The 19,224-nt window shown below is 34.2% G+C and overlaps 1 protein-coding gene across 2 annotated transcripts in view; it reads left to right on the top strand.

Moving 5' to 3' along the window:
• LOC149795655 (VPS10 domain-containing receptor SorCS1-like) overlaps positions 1-19,224 on the top strand; it is a 145,702-nt gene that overhangs the window by 22,862 nt on the left and 103,616 nt on the right. For both annotated transcript variants that reach the window (XM_089965498.1, XM_089965497.1), the window contains exons 4-5: positions 13,076-13,231; positions 17,537-17,875. In XM_089965498.1, coding sequence (XP_089821624.1) covers positions 13,076-13,231; positions 17,537-17,875 — 495 coding nt within the window. The remainder of the gene's footprint in view (positions 1-13,075; positions 13,232-17,536; positions 17,876-19,224) is intronic.

Genomic DNA, 19,224 nt, shown 5'->3' with positions numbered 1-19,224 from the left:
CATCTCTATTACCAAGGTCATTGCGAGAGATAATAACAATGTTTTATTTTGCACAATAACATCAATTCTGGATCATATACATGGTCTAAACTTTGTGAATGGCTTGCACTTGGTGTAAAATAGAAGCCTGTTGGTTTGTTGGGGTCAAAAGTCAAGGTCACCATGACTGAAAGAAGGAAAATGGTTTGTGCACAATTATATTAGTTCTAAATCACAGATCTACACCAAACTTTGTGGATGACTTGTCCTTAAGTTTAGGAAGAAGCCTTTTGATTTTGGAATCAAAGGTTAAATTTTAAAGTCATTGTGAAAAAATTAAGAAATGGTTTCTGCGCAAAAATTTCTGTTATTTGCATAGAGGACTATTAAACACTGGTAGAGCATATAATGTGTTATTCACAGAACTCATTTTCAAATTAAGTAAGGAATTATGCATTAAATTTTTCAATTTTAGATTAGACCCTAACTCACTTTGCATCAATCGAGCTTATAAGTAATTCCTCTTATGTTTGGTCTTCCAGATAAAATATATCATTACCCTTAGATTTGTAGTAGAAAGAGTTGTGTAATCAAACATCTGTGTGTGTGTGTGTATGTGTGTGCATTTGTAAAAGGCTCAAACTGGGATATCAGTGTGAATACACACCAACCGAACAGGGACACACCTCCTAACAGGGGACATCCCTGTTTTGTATTAGCTGCTAAAATGGACTGCCACAACCTTACTTAGTGATAAAGACCATGAAATTAGTGTATTTGATCATGTCCCCATTTGGTCAGTATTTTTTCATATTATATAATACACACCACAGTACACATGTCCCACCCGACCCCAAACCCTATGTATCTAAGTCAGAAAAATGCATCCCCATTTACGCAGACAAAATTCACACTGCTTCGGTGTTGGCTGGTGCACTTTGCTTTTGAATTACTCATTGAAGATGGTATCAAGAGGATCTAACTAGGATTGAAATCAGGTATGTAAACATCGACAAATATTTTTTTTTATATATTTTCTTTTTTTGACAGAGAGTAATATTGATGTGTTTACTAATGAGTAGTCGGACATTCATAACACATTTTGCTTAATTACACAAGAAAACTGATAAAAGGTTTCATGCAAATATTAAGCTGGGTTTTTTTAAACAATGGGCAAGAGATTCTAGCCATTCATGTGTGATTGTACATTTTAACTTTTATTTTGTAACTGTGGGCCTTTCGCTTTTGGATAAGTAATACATTAGAAAATATCAACATAGATTTCAGTTCATTCAGATGTGGTTATTTTGTTTTTAATCAAGTGGAAATGCTGAAATCAAGTTATAATTTATTCAGTTTAAAAATGGTTATATTAAATGATTTTGTTGTCAGATTCTAAGTATGTGGGTATTGATTTTAATTTTCATTAATGTCTCGTAACAAGGGTGATTTGTTTGTGTTTATATTCAGTTCAAATATTTCAGTTTATTGCTACTGCCACAACTTCTACAGCCACAAACTATCATCATCATTATCATCATCATCATCATCATCATCATCATCACTGTTGATAAGAATAATAATGAATAACCTAAATGGTAACCAAAAAATGTTTCTTTCCTCCAATTGACTGTGTCTTAGTTGAATCCAATAAGTTAATCTCAAGCTAATAGGAAATAAAAAGACATTTTGTAAGAATATGTACATGGCACCAGTCACAACGGTGAAACTAAAACAGTTTTCATACTGATATTTAGTTTTTCTCATGTAACATAAATGTGCAAGCTTGCTGAAGTACAAATAATGTAAAAACAAAACATTCATAAATTCTGTTTGACTGCAGTAAATTATCAAATATTTCTCTTCCTTTCCTCCATTTAGTCAGTACTTTTTCATATTCTCTTACATATTTCTTGATTTCTTTCATTCTTTCTCTTTGGTCTGTTCCTTCTGTGTATCTTCCTTTTAGCTAGCTTGTTTTCATTCTTTTTTTTAAAAAATCCAGAGACTAATAGAGCACTTTTTTGAAAAATGTGAGCACAGTCTAAATATTTGGTCTAAATGTGAGCAGAGTCTAAATATTTGGTCTAAATGTGAGCACAGTCTAAATATTTAGTCTAAATATGAGCACAGTCTAAATAATTGGTCTAAATGTGAGCACAGTCTAAATATTTGGTCTAAATGTGAGCACAGTCTAAATATTTGGTCTAAATGTGAGCAGTCTGAATATTTGGTCTAAATGTGAGCAGTCTAAATATTTGGTCTAAATGTGAGCAGTCTGAATATTTGGTCTAAATGTGACCACAGTCTATATATTTGGTCTAAATGTGAGTGCAGTCAAAATATTTGGTCCAGGGTGGTTTAGTCTCTACCAGTAATATATCATACACTCATAATATATCAGACTGCAGCAAATATAATGACAGTATAACATGAATATTGGAAAAATCTAACACTTTTTTTTCTTATCCTCCTTTCTTTTTTCCCCCCAGAATTATGGACTGCAGTAGGTCAGTAGTAAATTTCGTTGCGGACAGGAACACGAGTCAGACTTACCAGTTCGACCTCCAGATATGCTGGTTAATTAATCAACAAATAAAAGGCATTACGATATATTATTGCTTATAAATTGACGTTTTGTTTTGGTCTTCTATTAATGCAGAGTAGAGTTTGTCATATAAACACGACATACAAAAAAATTTGATAAATTTAATGTTAATGTTGGAAACTCTAGCTGTTTGCAGTACTTGTATCTACATTATTTGGATTTTAGTAATATGAAAATATTACAGTTAAATACTACCTACCACAGAGTGAACTTTCAGTCCGTGTTGTCTAACATGGTATTTACTAGCAAGTACATCTATATTGCTGCCATTTTTCATGCTAGTCCTAACAACATAATAATGTTGCTTCCATTTTTCATGCAAGTCCTAACAGTCCTAACAACATAATAATGTTGCTTCCATTTTTCATGCAAGTCCTAACAGCATAATAATGTTTGTGTTTATAAACAGTGTTTGATGCACAAACATTTTTTTATATTACCCGTTCTATAAGTTAAATTTAATTCCCAAGAGATATTTAACCAGTTTTCTGCAAAAGCACATGACCTATGTCAAAGACTGCACTCATTTTATTTTCAAAGTTGATGGAGCTGCAACTTAAATACATGTCCTTGTCTGTTGTGAAGTTGAGTTCTAAAAATATTAATGGCTTAAAGATAAATTTTGAAAATAGTTGAGTCCAGAATTAATGTTAATGTCAGTTTTTCCGGAGGAATTTGCTTATTTTCAACTTATGTAAGGTCAGCTAAAATGTATTTGTAAATAGCTAAATATTTCTTAGAATAATGAATCTCTCTCCAATTGAATTAAAATAAAAGAGGAAGGGGGGGATCACAATGAGTATCTTGCAACACATCTTAATAGTTGACGTAAACTTACAAAACAATTACAAATGATATGTTGCAATCTGCAATCACAGATAATAGCTACAAGTTTTACATGGTTATAAAATGGAAACATATTGTAATAAAAACAACATGTATCTTAAAATCTGTATGGCAGATTTTAGTATTGGCTACACAACACATGTACATTTTGAGTAAATAACTGAAACACAAATATATATATATATATATATATATATATATATATATATATATATATATATATATATATATATATATATATATATATATATATATAAGATTACAAATCATATGGCGAATAACAGTCCTTTCAAGTGCACTGGATCCAGCAAGGGATCGCGTTTGTCAGGGATTGATTAAGATAAATGTAACAAACTGACAACAAACAGTGCAGAACTAGTATATAACTAGCCTGAGTACTTTTGAGTCTTAATGAGTCTTTTTCAAAGGCAAATTCAAAACAAAGACAAGACAAACAAATAAAAAAGAAAAACCATCGTGTTTGCAAAACTTTGATAGTTGCTGTTATATATATATATATATATATATATATATATATATATATATATATATATATATATATATATACCATGTGTGTGTGTATATAAATGAATTACCTGTTTTTAAAATAAATTACATTGGTTCAATCTAAGCAGCTATGCATTATTATCTGTCTCGATGAACTGTGTCCACCAGATCTGAGAAAGTAATTAACAATTTTAGTGAAATAACACTCTCGACTTGTACGAATTCATTGCCAATCATAGAAAGTAATAATGTTGCAAGTAATAATGCTCACAAGTCTGTCTCTCCTTCATTCTTTCTCTCTCTCTCTTTGCCTCTCTATCACTCTCTCTCTCTCTCTCTCTCTATCAATCCATCAAAATCGGGCCTATTAATAGTGTCTTGTTTTGATGTGCTTTAAAATATTATTGTTGGTACTTTTTTGGTATTATATTTGTATCCAGTTTAGGACTATGTCAAAGCATTGATAGTATGACAGTGTTTAAATTTAGCAACTTTCTCAAACTAGTCAAAATATTGTGAAAATTCAGTGACTCAAAAGTTGAGAAAGTAACGGTTTATTTCAGCATGTGTTGAAATATACATCAAACTAGATTGTAAAAATTTTAAGTTCACAAACATTTAACAGCGAAAAAATCAACCTACATATTCACAGGCAGCTCAAACATCATTTTCAATAGAATCATTTTCTTATGACTTTTCTTGGTCTGTCTCTCTTTCTTTCTTTCTCAGATTAAAAAAAACAAAACTGTATACTCGCTTATAATTCAACAATTAGTCACCTGCCCCCTTTTTTTGTAGGGCTACTAATAGTCAAGTTCTCATTGACCCACCTGTAGGTTGAGGTGTATTCTGCAAGTCACATCTGTCTGAAGGGTGACTTATCGTCAGTGAGTCAGCTCTGCACTCTAAAACAAATTAGTCAAACTGGTTATATTAGAAAGGAAAAATAAAGACAAAACCAGTGTAAAATTAAATGATATTATTGAGTGGAATATGTCACAAATAAATGACAAATTACAATTTGTTCTAATTAAAACCATATTAATCCTCAATTTTTGACATTCTAGATCCATTTATATCAGGGGTCTCAAACTCAAACCAAACTGAGGGCAGTATGAGGGCATTTTTGATGGCTCAAGGGCTGCACCATCTTTGTTATCTCTCATGACACCATGTGACATCAGTCATTTTGCGGGCCACAGGATACGGCTAGGCAGGCCGCATTTTTGAGACTCCTGATTTATATGATAAGTCCATGAAATCAAGTATAGTTCATATACCGCTTAAACTAGTGCAGAATCACTCATTTCACAGTATCCCGTAAATATGTTAATTCCACATATCTTACAAAAAAACAATGAAAGTTAAGTCCAATTTTTGTGATTCAAAGTATCCTATAGATGCCACTATCTTATATTATCAGGTACAAAGTCATTGTCTAGTCATTTAAATCATTGTCTAGTCATCATAAATATTGTCTTCACATTTTATTTACATAGGAAATTTAATGCTTTAATCATACAGTCTGTGAAACTTATTAAAGCCTGCAACAGAACAAGTGTCAATTTTGCAGCAAGATGACAGGGAGTTCAAATAACTATGGAAGTTACTTGTCACTGAACAAGTATGAAACTTGTGGCTCGATCAAAGGGTTGTTACATAGGAAAATGAAGAGGATGTTTCCTTTTCAAGCTAAAGTATTAGATCAAACATTCACTTCATGCTGTAGAACTCTACTTGCCAGGGAACGAGTACATGTACATGTACTAAATTTGCTGCTTGATTTCAAAAAGGATTGCCAACTTGCCCCCACAAAGAACTGAGTAATGCTTTTACAAGCCAAGAGCTTATCAGATCATGTGTACTGGCAGAAAACTTGGGAAATATCACTTGGGAATTAAATATAACTTATTGAAATGGAAAATAAAAATTAAATCAAAACTTTTATTGCATCAAACATAGTGTTTGTAAAGTAAAACATATATTAATAAAAGTTCAGGTTGTTAAGATTTGCACACAAATGGAAGAAATATACTTGCTAGTAAACACATATGGTAAAAAACATTGATAGAACTTCACTTTGTGGTAGGTTGTGTTTAATTTACAGGTAATATTTTCAAATCTTTAATACCCAGATAACTGTATATACAAGTATTGTATAATGAATACCGTCATGAAATCAAAGATATAGAGTATTGTCTAGAATATTATGGGGTTTTGATCTTAGCTCATACAAAGAAGCAAAAGAGGAGAAATATGTATGCTGTTTGCCGGCTGGAAAAATAATGTATTTTTTCTAAATACAGTGATAAAACCTCTGTGGTTTGCCTTAGTAACGATTTGCATTGATCAGTATGTATTCATATCTTAATGTAATAAAATTTTCAATCCATTTTATATTTTAAATATAAAATTCTGCCTTCAGCTGCAAATAGTATGGCATAGATTTTAATAATTATTTCAAAATTTTGCCGATTTCACACTGAATGAACTGGAATTGAAGAACTAATGTACACTGTCTTCATTGGATTGAATTGCAATCATATGATTCTTATATTACAAGAAGTTTTTTGTGTTTTTCAGATTTTTTAATGTAGCTTTAACAATTTTAGCCATATCACTACGATGTCTGCAGTATGGCAGTTTATATTGATGTCTAGCACTGAGGCATCATGCTGCAGACATGTAGCATCATGTCCCACCCATTCACATCCTGATACCAGGTCAACCAGTCCTAACACTAACCTTTTAATGCTGAGCACCAAGCGAGGCAGCTGCTACTACCATTTTTATAATTCTTTCTAATGACTCGGCTGGAGTCCAAGGCAGATGCTCCAACGACTTAGGCCACCAGAATGGTCTATTATGAGAAGCAAATGAACATAAATATCTTCCCAATAATGCAGTTATTATTATATTTTTCTAAATATTTTAAGATCAGAAGTATTGCCATTCTTTAAATCAGCTTTTCAGATGCAGACCTCAGAGAAGTGTCAAACGTGAGTAAAATCCTACATGCATTATTGAATGATCAATAGCTGCAATTCAGTAATGGGCAGCAAGTAACTTAGATTTTACATGTATTTACCAGGTACAGGTTCTAATGACACAAGCATTTTCAGACTAGTGCTGCCATTTAATTAGGTTTGCATGGTGTGAAAATCATGTGTATATGTATTGCTAATTTAGTTTATAGTTAGGTGTTTCCTGTACAATTTCATTAATGTAATTGGTGATAATACGATCAGTAATGTTTATTTATTCTGGATTACAGGAAGTACCCAGATCATGAGCAATAAAGTCTTCGCTTTATAATCTAATGACTCGTGCACTTCAGATATTGTTCCATATGGGCTTAAGTTGGATTGCCTGTACTAGAGGAATATACAAAGCCCAAGGCTTCAAAGAACACTACAACAGCATGCATGAATGACATATAATCCAAGTAATTTCCATATAAAAAAGAACAGTTGTCAACAAAATGATTACATACCAAAAGTAACTCCTAAAGTTGTGAAATCAATTACAAATACAATAGTTTGATTTACCTGTTTCGAACCTGTACTCAAATCGATGGGCTGCTGACAGTTCTCGAAATAAACGAGAGGTAAAAGAGAGAGATCCTAGATAAACTCAGAAATATAGCCAATTACATCCACAACAATCAAGGGCTGTACCCTATTGGCCTACATGGAGTAATTTCCTAGTAGTCGACTATGGCCCATGTCCATACTGTTTTGGTTACTTTGTGCACAGGAAGCTCTGGCGGCACAATTTTTCTTTTAAACTATCAAAAAAAGAGGGAAAATGACAAATGATGGCTCCGTTAAATTCACTGCTTCTTCCCATATTAGGCCCACACAGAATGAAGCAGTGAGACAAAATTAGGTTGAACTTTCAGAAATGGTGTTAGCTTAAATGATTCTGTTCAGCTAATACCATACTGAAAACAAAATGCAACCATGTTGCAACTGATAAACATGAAGACAATTCTAACCAGTCATCTGGGTTACAATATCTGGGTTTAGAAAGAAGTACTGTATTCAATCCAGGTCTCAAAAGTTAGTAAGCTGCTGCTGAGGACAGAGAATGGTGGAATCTGCTTGAGGCTCAGGAACTCTCTGGATTTCATAAATCTGTGAGTGAAGGATGAAAACGAAGTGGAGAACACCATCCAACAGTATTCTTGATGGATACCTTTGACGCAATATTTAGAATGAAAGTTGTTAATATCTTACAGAAAACAAAGTTAGCAAACAATATTTGTATAATGATTTCATATTGAAGCTTGGCTGAATGACACATTTCATTGACTATATGATACAACTAAGCTTAGCTGAATGACACATTTCATTGACTATGATAAAAGTAAGCTTGGCTGAATGACACATTTCATTGACTATGATACAACTAAGCTTGGCTGAATGACACATTTCATTGACTATATGATACAACTAAGCTTGGCCGAATGACACATTTCATTGACTATATGATACAACTAAGCTTGGCTGAATGACACATTTCATTGACTATGATACAACTAAACTTGGCTGAATGACACATTTCATTGACTATATAATACAACTAAGCTTGGCTGAATGACATTTCATTGACTATGATAAAACTAAGCTTGACTGAATGACATATTTCATTGACTATGATACAACTAAGCTTGGCTGAATTACATTTCATTGACTATGATACATCTTAGCTTGGCTGAATGACACATTTCATTGACTATATGATACAACTAAGCTTGGCTGAATGACACATTTCATTGACTATGATACAACTAAGACTGAAGTGCTCCAGTAAGTTAGGGTTATAATCTATAATTTTCCAGCAGAACATAATATTTACCTCCATCATTTGCTCCTTAACTTTTCCAATAGGAACATTTTATTTCTTATTGTATGTAATATTGGGACCAACATATTTCCAGTATTTTCACATCCAGGTGCTTGCATTTGGTTTGATGGATATGAACAAAGAGATTATAAACTTACCCAACAAGTTAATTCTCTTCTAAAGACAACTGGAAAGGTGAATAAAGACAACTGGAAAGGTGAACTGTTATTCTCAGGTATTTTTTTATTCAGGAAGTTAAAATGTAATATATACAGCTCTGTTTTCCTTTAGTTTTTAATACCCAAGATAAAGTTATTTGATTGAATTTGGGACTTGCTTTATTTGTACAGAAAATTCAGTTAATGTATTTTAATCAGCTACTTTATAAAGGTCCTATTTAAACAACCCTACCAATTAAATGGAGGCTCTACTATGGATGGAAAGCACAGTATCAGTTAGTTCCAAATTGCCAATAATGGAATATCAGTTAGTTCCAAAATGCCAATGATGGAAGGTAAAAACGTAACTAATGCCAGGTGCTAGAACCTTTGTCTAAGATGTACCATTGGTTCATGCTCTGTCATTTACATTTTAACCAATTCAGTATGCAAGATGCATCTCATAGAAGTTGTTCAAGGATACAAATCTTAAATTGCTTAATGTATAAACAAAACGACACTAGTAGATGTTAAAAATCCCATAGTAAGTTGAATGGATGTAATTTTATGAGAGAAATATACTATTTCTTGCCGAATACATGTCGTGGTAAAACCCATTATATAAGATACGGTTTTACTTGCAAAGGTCTGCTGGTTATATGTTTTCCAATTGATTCATAGAAATACCTTTTAATGTGTTGATATGACTAATTCAAGCATTTTTTTTCCATCTCTGCGGAACTCATGTAGATCAGGTAAAAAGATGGTTTTAGGATGGAGAGTAGTTAATATGGTTGGTTAATATTATTGATTGGCATGTTCATATTAAATTCTTATTTGTTTGGGTGTACTAATCTTCTTGTGAGAGTATTTGAAGAGAATAACCAAAAGTAGCATCCTAGTCTTACAACTCTTTGGTCATAAACTAATTAACAGAAAGAAGCAAAAGCAACAAGTGATATATCAGTGTTGTAAAAAAAAAATTAAGAGGCCCTTACAGCATTATGAATTGAATCCAGAATAATTATAAATAAAAGTTCAATGAAAGTCAAAAAGAATCGAATGTTCCAAATGAATTTCAGATCAGCAAATGAATTGGTCTGCCAAAAGTCCTGATGAATGAAAATTACATTTTCCAGAACTCCTTTGAATAATTCACAACAATCCTAGAATAACATTTAGTCCAATGAGCATTTTTTAGTTTCAATGAATAATCTAGGCAAATGTTTCCTCTCAAATAATATGTAACACGACATTAAATATATCTGAAGACTGATTTTAGAAAAAGAACATAAGAAATAAAACTGACCAGAACAGTCCAGCTCCACAAATTTATATACAAGCAGAAGTGGTGACAACCCATTTTGCTACTGTTAGCTACGTGACCTTTTGCAAATATCCCACGTCATAAAGGAACCCACCTGACCTAACCCATCCAATGGAAGAAAACTTAATTCTTCTAAGAAAGACATTTTAAAAGTATATATTTTGGTGTGTTTTTCATATCAAATAGATCTTATGCATTGGTTTATTAATGAAGAGGCAAGTTATAGTACACAAAGGTTCAAGGTGGCAGATTTTAGTACACAAAGGTTCAAAATTAGAAACTTTGTGGGACATATTAAATTCTAAAGTGTATTGTTGCCAATAAAGTTATTTTAATTTAAGAATGGATTAAACTGATAGTTATTTAGAATTAAAATAATACTTATGTAATGTCCTTATTTCAACGTATAATTTTTGACACTTTGCGTGTATTTGTGTGTCCCCATTCTGTTGGTAAAAGTTCATACCTTGTTTCTTGGATATTAACCACAAATCAATTATAAAGGACATTTATATATCAGATGCATGGTAAAACAGATCTTTATAACCTGAAATTTCTTAAAATAATGATGTCCCTGTTTTGATGGTAAGAATCATATTTTGTAGGTTTTACAAGAGAGTGTGTATGTTTGCGTGTATGAACACAATAACTCAAAATTATTTCAAGATATTAAAACAAAAAGTTGGTCAGATTATTAAGAATGAGACATGGAAACATTGTTACAATTTGATACCTCTTTATCAACAAATTTTGGAGTATTTTGTGCTGTGTATAGCGTTGGTCTTCAGCATTTCTGACTTTACAATGAAAACCAAGTAAGTAGAAGCAGCCACTGGGCAGATCAGGATTAAAATATCATCAGCAAGATGATGAAGTTTCCTGCCCCTGGAAAAACGGTGACTTTTTATTGTTTTATATACTTACAGCACAAAAACCATACGGCATGCAACTTGTTTCCTTAAAATCAGCCTTTATTTAGTCTATACTTTTACAGCCTCTAAATAAGGCCCATCCTTTTTAGTTAACCACAGAAAACATACAGGTACTTAACATGTGCCATCTTTCCTCCAAAACACTTTGTTGGTGCATGGAATTTCTAGACAGAAACCAAGAGAAAGCTAGTCATTGCATTGATAGAAAGCACGAGAAAGCTTGTCATTGCATTGATAGAAAGCAAGAGAAAGCTCTCTATTGCATTGATATCAACCAAGAGAAAGCTTGTCATTGCATTGATATAAAGCAAGAGAAAGCTCTCCATTGCATTGATATCAACCAAGAGAAAGCAAGAGAAAGCTGCCATTGCATTGATAGAAAGCAAGAGAAAGCTTGTCATTGCATTGATAGAAACCAAGAGAAAGCTCTCCATTACATTGATAGAAAGCAAGAGAAAGCTTGTCATTGCATTGACAGAAACCAAGAGAAAGCTGCCATTGCATTGATAAAAACCAAAAGAAAACTTGCCATGTTCTTTGTTTTGATGCCACATACAACCCATGAACCAACTCAAATGATGTAACAATTCCTATAAGGTCAATGCCAGTGAGGTCAGGGCAGGAAGATTGTCAGAGTACTGTACCAAATAATGAACATGTGCTGTAAGATAGAGCTGTGTGTAAAATAAAATAATGTTTATGTTTTAAGAAAATGCCATATGTTACCATAGTAATTTTCATAATGCTCCATTCTCATAAGAAATTTTGCTGTATTGGTCCTTTTCGATCTGTTTGAACCCTATCTAAATATCAGTCTGACAGACTTGTGAGCCAAATTTGAATCCTGTCTAAATATCAATCTGGCATACATGCAAGCCATGTTTGAATCCTGTCTAAATATCAGCCTGGCAGACTTGCAATCCATGTTTGAATCTTGTCAGTATATCAGTCTGGCTGACTTGCAATCTATTTTTGAATCCTGTCTAAATATGTCTGGCAGACTTTCAATCCAAGTTTGAATCCTGTCTAAATATCAGCCTGGCCAATGTGCAAGCCATGTTTAAATCCTGTCTAAATTTCATTCTGGCAGACATGCAATTCAAGTTTGAATCCTGTCTACATATCAGCCTGGCAGATGTGAAAGCCATGTTTAAATCCTGTCTAAATATAAGTCTGACAGATTTGCAATCCATATTTGAATCTTGTCAGTATATCAGTCTGGCTGACTTGCAAATCATTTTTGAATCCTGTCTAAATATCAGTCAGGCAGACTTGCAATCCATGTTGGAATCCTGTCTAATATCAGCCAGGCAGACTTGCAAGCCATGTTTGAATCCTGTCTAAATATCAATCTGGCAGGGTTGACTGCTTTGATGTATCCTTTGGTAAGGCTTTTTACTCCTAATGTGTAAGCACAAAATACATTATTATGTAATTATATCCCATTAAATACCAAGCAAACAAGCAGCATATATGTATTCTTGGTGTATGATGCTCATAAAATTTGCAATATACAGATTTTTTGGCCCAAAATGTTGAGAATGTTATTAATTTCATTATAGACTTTAAGATGTTTCCTTCACAGGAAAAAGACTTGCAGATTCTTCTATCTGCCCTCCTGTATTTGCCTGCTAAATGAATGGAATGTTAAAAATGAGAAAACTTGGTGCATAAGAATGGATATTAAAGTGTTCATGAGAGATTAATTAGCATGACTTCACCCAAAGGTGAAGGTCAAACATTTTTATATTTTTTGACAGTTGGCATAACATAAATAATAGAACTAGTCTCATTTCTTAAGATATTTTGTACCTTTTATTTTCATTATTTATTCAATGTTAAATTCCTACATTGAATATTTTTTATCCAGCTGATACTGACAGACACAACAAATGAGAGATTACACATAACTGAGGACACAGGAGAGACTTGGTCATCCATCCATCTGGACTTCACCCCCAGTAGACTGGTTCTTCATCCAAACATGGCAGACTGGATGCTTGCTTATTCTTTACCTCAGTTGCAGGTTAGATTTTATAGGCTACATTAAGAGCTCAGAAACATTGGCTTAGGTAGTAGAATGCTGTTGGGTTTAAACCCCAGTGAGGTTGTTGGGGTCTGTTGGGTTAAACCTCAGTGAGGTTGCAACTTGAAATCCAGTTTCATATGTCAGTTGAGCATGTTTTTCATGCTTTTCACTTTTGGCACCTGAAGGGGATCAATGGTGTCTAATGGGGCTTGGTACGAATTGATTGACAGGGACATTTCTCCAAATTACAAGAGGAAATGATAGCTGGAACAGGGTTTTAACAGATATAGCTGAAATACACCTATGGTAGAGTACTCAGCTTGTTCTGTGTTAGTCTGTAGTTCACACCCTAACCTAGCTTCCTGTTTTTCTCATGCAACTCTAATGCATAGTCAAAATACAGAAAATGTCCTTTACAGGGTCATTTATTATTCTGATTTTAAAAATGTGAACAGATAAAAATGGTATGAACTCAGTTTGCATATAGAATGACATATGGTAATTTATACTCATGAGCACCAACCATTTGGAAGGTGTTGGGGATAGGGATGACAGATGACACCTTGAATTTATTTCATATAAACATATGTTGAATTAAAGCAGGACTTTCCATTTTCTTGTAGGAAAATATGTGTATGTGTGTGTGTGGAGGGAGATGGAGATAATATGGAAGATGTATAAGAAATATGTGTGCATTGAGGGAGTCAGATAATGTTCAGAGATATATAAGAGATTTATGTGGGTGTGTAATGTCACCCTCTTAGTAAGTGGGGTGGTTGATTGGATTTGGCTGGCATTATCTAGAGGATGACTTCCCTTGATGTTATAGCCCAGTTGGAGTGAAAAAAGAATAGAAATTGAACAGAGAACTCAGCAAGAATACTGGGAAGAAATAAAGTAATACGAGCCCCCTTAGACAAGAAAAATAACAAATTTAATCAAACAAATTAAATGCAGCAATTCCAATTCAATCTAATTTATGTCAACAGAATTGAATAGCATTGTCCAGTTTGGATTTATTTCATCATAATAATGAGTGGTGAAAAGAGCACAATGTCCATGACTGATTTGCATCACCTTCCTCCTATGATTGTGTATCAGCATCTTCCTATTTCCTTGACTTCCTATTCTCTATGCTTTGTCCCTTCCAGGACTTCCTAGTCCCTTATTCTGAACTCGTCACTTCTTTTTCTTTGGACTTCCATCTTAGGACTGACCTGTCTCTCTTCCAAGAAAGCTGTTCCTTAATGCTGTTCTCTTTCAGAACTTGTGCATCCTAGCACTAAACCCTGTCTTTTTCTCACAAGACAGCCACCTGGTCCCTTTCTTGTTTAACGAGGAAAGCACTATTCTCTTTAGGCTTCCCCTGGAGCCAAAACTACTCCTCTCTCAGAAAATTAAGACAAAAGAATTCTGACTAAGGTCGTCATTTTAAGTTCACATTGCTTCTAAAGTTTAGGCCTTAATTTACTCTTCCCAATCATAGACAGTGGTTCCTAAATTTTCCCCAAGATAATAATTTCTTTCATCAGATTTAGACAGCATAGAATCTGTGAACTACAGGGTATATCAATTTCCCTTTGAAAATGATAATTTGACATGGGCTTCTATCAAGCATTATGGTTGGTAGCTCAGATATTTACATTCTCAGGACAGCGTAGCAATGCCCTTGGTCAAATCTCACTCAGTCATAAATTCTAGCCTTTTTAGTTTTATCACTGACACAGGAAGAGAAAAGAAGAAAGGTCAATGTGACCCTTCACAAAGACTATTCTGGCTTAAATGCGATAACATTTTAATGCTCAATGCATTCAACTTTAAGGTTCAATACAATTCAAAATTCGACACTTCACAGGGTGTATGTGGAGGGAGACAAAGAATATGGAAGATTTATAAGAAATACATGCATATTTGTGGAGGGAGACAGAATATGGAAGAAAGGTGTATAAGAAAAAAAGTGTGTGTGCATGTGGAGGGAGACAGTATGAAAGATGTATAAGCAATGTGTGTGTGTGTGTGTGTGTGTGTTAAGGGAGACAGAGAATATGAAAGATGTACAAGAAATACAAGAAATGTGTGTGTGTGTGTGGAAGGAGACAGAATATGGAAGATGTACAAGAAATACAAGATGTGTGTGTGTGTGTGTGTGTAGAGGGAGATGGTGAATATGGAAGATGTATTTATGTGACAATGCTCAGAGCCCAACAAATTGTTTGTATCTGAAATAGTAATGTCTTTTTTGGGGTGGGTGGGTGCATTTTGAAAAAGATCAAGGAATCATTTTCTGTCAATGACAGTTTGTATTTAAAAATTATATCTGTTGTTAATTCCATTTTGCATGCTTTTCTTGTATAATACATAACTTCTATTCTATTTAACTTCATCTTACCTCCATTAATGACCTGTACTAGTAATGTTTAAGTGTGATTCACTTTTGAGGAGCATGGTGGCTTAATTGATTAGAGTGCCAGTCTTGTGACTGAACTGGTGTGGGCTTGAATCCTTCCATCGGATTAGCTAGGACTGGCTACTATGATGTGTTGGTGTGGGTTTGAATCCTACCATTGGATTAGCTAGGACTGACCACTATGATGTGTCCTTGGGCAATTCTGTTAAGTATTAAGTTTCTCCCCGTAAATATATGCCTTTGCACTAAATAACATTCGTGTGCCATAAGACACCAAACCAAGTCAACTGCTTTCAAACTTTTCTATAGCAATCCCAATCTACATTACAGGTTAATCTAGTGTTACTTCAGTAACTCCTTTTTCCACTGTAAATGACATGTTGCATTGTATATCTAGCTCACTGCAACATTCACAACAGATCTTTAAATGAAGCTTTCTTTCATTAAGATTTTTGCTAATACATTACTCCCTCAATATTACACTATGGGAACCAGTCTAATATTCTGCCTTATAGTGAAATACATACAAGTTGGGATTCATGATCCTACCTGCCTTATAACATAAACCATGTTGTAATTGAGGGGATGCTGTGTTAGTATTACATAATGCAGTGAGATCTATGATCATACCTGTCTGGTAACAAGAACCATGTTATAATTGAGGGGATGCTGTGTTAGTATTACATAATGCAGTGAGATCTATGATCCTACCTGCCTGGTAACAAGAATCATGTTATAATTGAGGGGATGCTGTGTTAGTATTACATAATGCAGTGAGATCTATGATCATACCTGTCTGGTAACAAGAACCATGTTATAATTGAGGGGATGCTGTGTTAGTATTACATAATGCAGTGAGATCTATGATCATACCTGTCTGGTGTAACAAGAACCATGTTATAATTGAGGGGATGCTGTGTTAGTATTACATAATGCAGTGAGATCTATGATCATACCTGTCTGGTAACAAGAACCATGTTATAATTGAGGGGATGCTGTGTTAGTATTACATAATGCAGTGATATCTATGATCCTACCTGTCTGGTAACAAGAACCATGTTATAATTGAGGGGATGCTGTGTGCTGTGTTAGTATTACATAATGCAGTGAGATCTATGATCCTACCTGTCTGGTAACAAGAACCATGTTATAATTGAGGGAATGCTGTGTTAGTATTACATAATGCAGTGAGGTCTATGATCCTACCTGCCTGGTAACAAGAATCATGTTATAATTGAGGGGATGCTGTGTTAGTATTACATAATGCAGTGAGATCTATGATCCTACCTGCCTGGTAACAAGAACCATGTTATAATTGAGGGGATGTTGTGTTAGTATTACATAATGCAGTGAGGTCTATGATCCTACCTGCCTGGTAACAAGAATCATGTTATAATTGAGGGGATGCTGTGTTTGTATTACATAATGTAGTGAGATCTATGATCATACCAGCCTGGTAATAAGAATGATATTGTAATTGAGGGGATGCTGTGTTAGTATTACATAATGCGGTGAGATCTATGATCATACCTGCCTGCCTGCCTGGTAACAAGAACCATGTTGTAATGAATAACCTGATTTTGAGTTTTTATTTTGACCATATTCACAGTCTTGCATTAAAATTTTGAACTTCTTAATTTCTGATTTGTTTCAAATGTAAAGTTTAGAAAATCAAGAAAATATTATCATTTGCCTTCATGATAAAAAATTTCTGAAGTAAATATCATTGCAGTTTCAAATGGTTACTGAAGTCAGAGGGGTCATAGGGACAAAGGTCAAGGTCAATCATCTCATCTGATGAGATAATAGCAGCTTATAATTGGTTTCACCTTGGAGAGAGAGAGACAAGGTGATTATTTTTCATGACATTCTTGTTAACCCTTTGTATATGACAGCTCTATGTGTCAGATGACTTTGGAAAATCATGGAGGCTGTTGCAAGATCATGTGACAGAGCGTTTCTACTGGGCTGTGCCAGGGCAGGATGTGGATTTACTTACAGTCCATATGGAAATTCAGGACTTCATGGGGACTGCTCATTACAGGTCTTGTATTGTTCCCAATTGTGATGATAATACCCATGATACAGCAATTGGAACCATTGAACTTCTCTCCCTTGTCGTGGAAAACCAGTACATCTTCGTTCAGAAGCCTGGAGAGCTAAAAGAATTGTATGTGTCTTACAACAGGGGACCATTCAAGAAAAGTTATTTCCCAGTGCCACATGTCCCACAGGTAAACTTTATACAATCATATTTATTCTCATGGGATAGTCATATATCACTGGGGGGCTGGGTGGGTGTGTGTGTCATAATTTGCATGCATTAATTCAGCAGTACATGTGACTGTAACTTTTGTACCTGTAACTTTGTGCATGAGTGTGGTAGTTATCTGATACACATCAATGCATGTACTACCAAGTGGTCTAAGGCCTTTACCAGTCACCGCCATATCACCTCAGTCACTGTGGATTGAAGTCTTGGGCTCAATCAATGTGGATATGTGAAAAGGCTTGCCGGCAGTGTCCCATATTTGGTGATTCTTCCCGATGCTTTCCTAGGTTCTTTCTCCACCAGATATTCTGGCTGCCATGTATTGTCTATCATGTACTTAAAAATGGTGTTCATCCCACAACACCACAAATTCGTTTCTTTAATCTAGATGTAGTAGTCAAAAGCAGAACGGCAGATGACTGGAGTTATAGATACAAATACAGAATCTATTTGTTTGAAATATTTTATGTAAGTATCAATAGCATGAGGGTGTTTTTTTTTTGTTGTAAACTCAAATTGGTCTTTTTATGCTGATAAAAGTTGTCATTTTGGTATAAAAACAACCAGTGCATATCAATAGTATCATGACTTTGTTGCTGTGTTGCAGAATTAATTAAGGGCAGTCATGTAGGATAGGCACATTCCTAGGGGAAAACTGCTTTATATAAGAATTAAGTGAAAACCAGTCTTATTCCTTCCTTTGATCATTATATAATTGTAGTTGCATCAGTTGATAATTGAAGGGATGATTTCTATTGGTCAGAACATAATCATATGATCAGACCCAGTTGCATTCATTTCTGTATAAACTGTACGTAGAACTACTTTATACTTCAATGAATAGTCATGTGCAAAGTAACTAACTTAAACACTGAAATGGAAGGCATACACACGCATGCCTTTAAAATGACATAAAAATGGTGGGTTTGTATTTTATGTAGAAAATTGAATAAATAGATTTGACAAAATGAAATAACACACGTTTGCTGTTTTTCTGAATATAAATAATTCTTTATTTTAGTAGAGTTGAAAAAGAAAAGCTGGGAAACTCAAAATCTGCCAAGAGCATTGTGGGTACAGCACTTTTTACTGCAGCTCGTTACAAATGAATTTAAAACTATAGGTAAATGGATGCAGGGATTGGGGTGTTCAAAGACTAACATTATAACAATTGGATTCACAATCCCACAATGTAAGATGCCGACCTTGAGAGTTACGATGTGGGGTGGGTGGAAGATTAGCTACACCCCACCCACCCATCGTAATTGTCAGTGTTGATGTCTTGAACTGTTTGCCTATTGGAGCCCCATC

Source organism: Sinohyriopsis cumingii, chromosome 7 (genome assembly GCF_028554795.1).
Source record: "Sinohyriopsis cumingii isolate HCF-2022 chromosome 7, ASM2855479v2, whole genome shotgun sequence".
NCBI classification, from domain to species: Eukaryota; Metazoa; Mollusca; class Bivalvia; order Unionida; family Unionidae; genus Sinohyriopsis; species Sinohyriopsis cumingii.
Note: the sequence above shows the minus strand (reverse complement) of the source record. Positions and strands in the feature narration are given on the sequence as shown.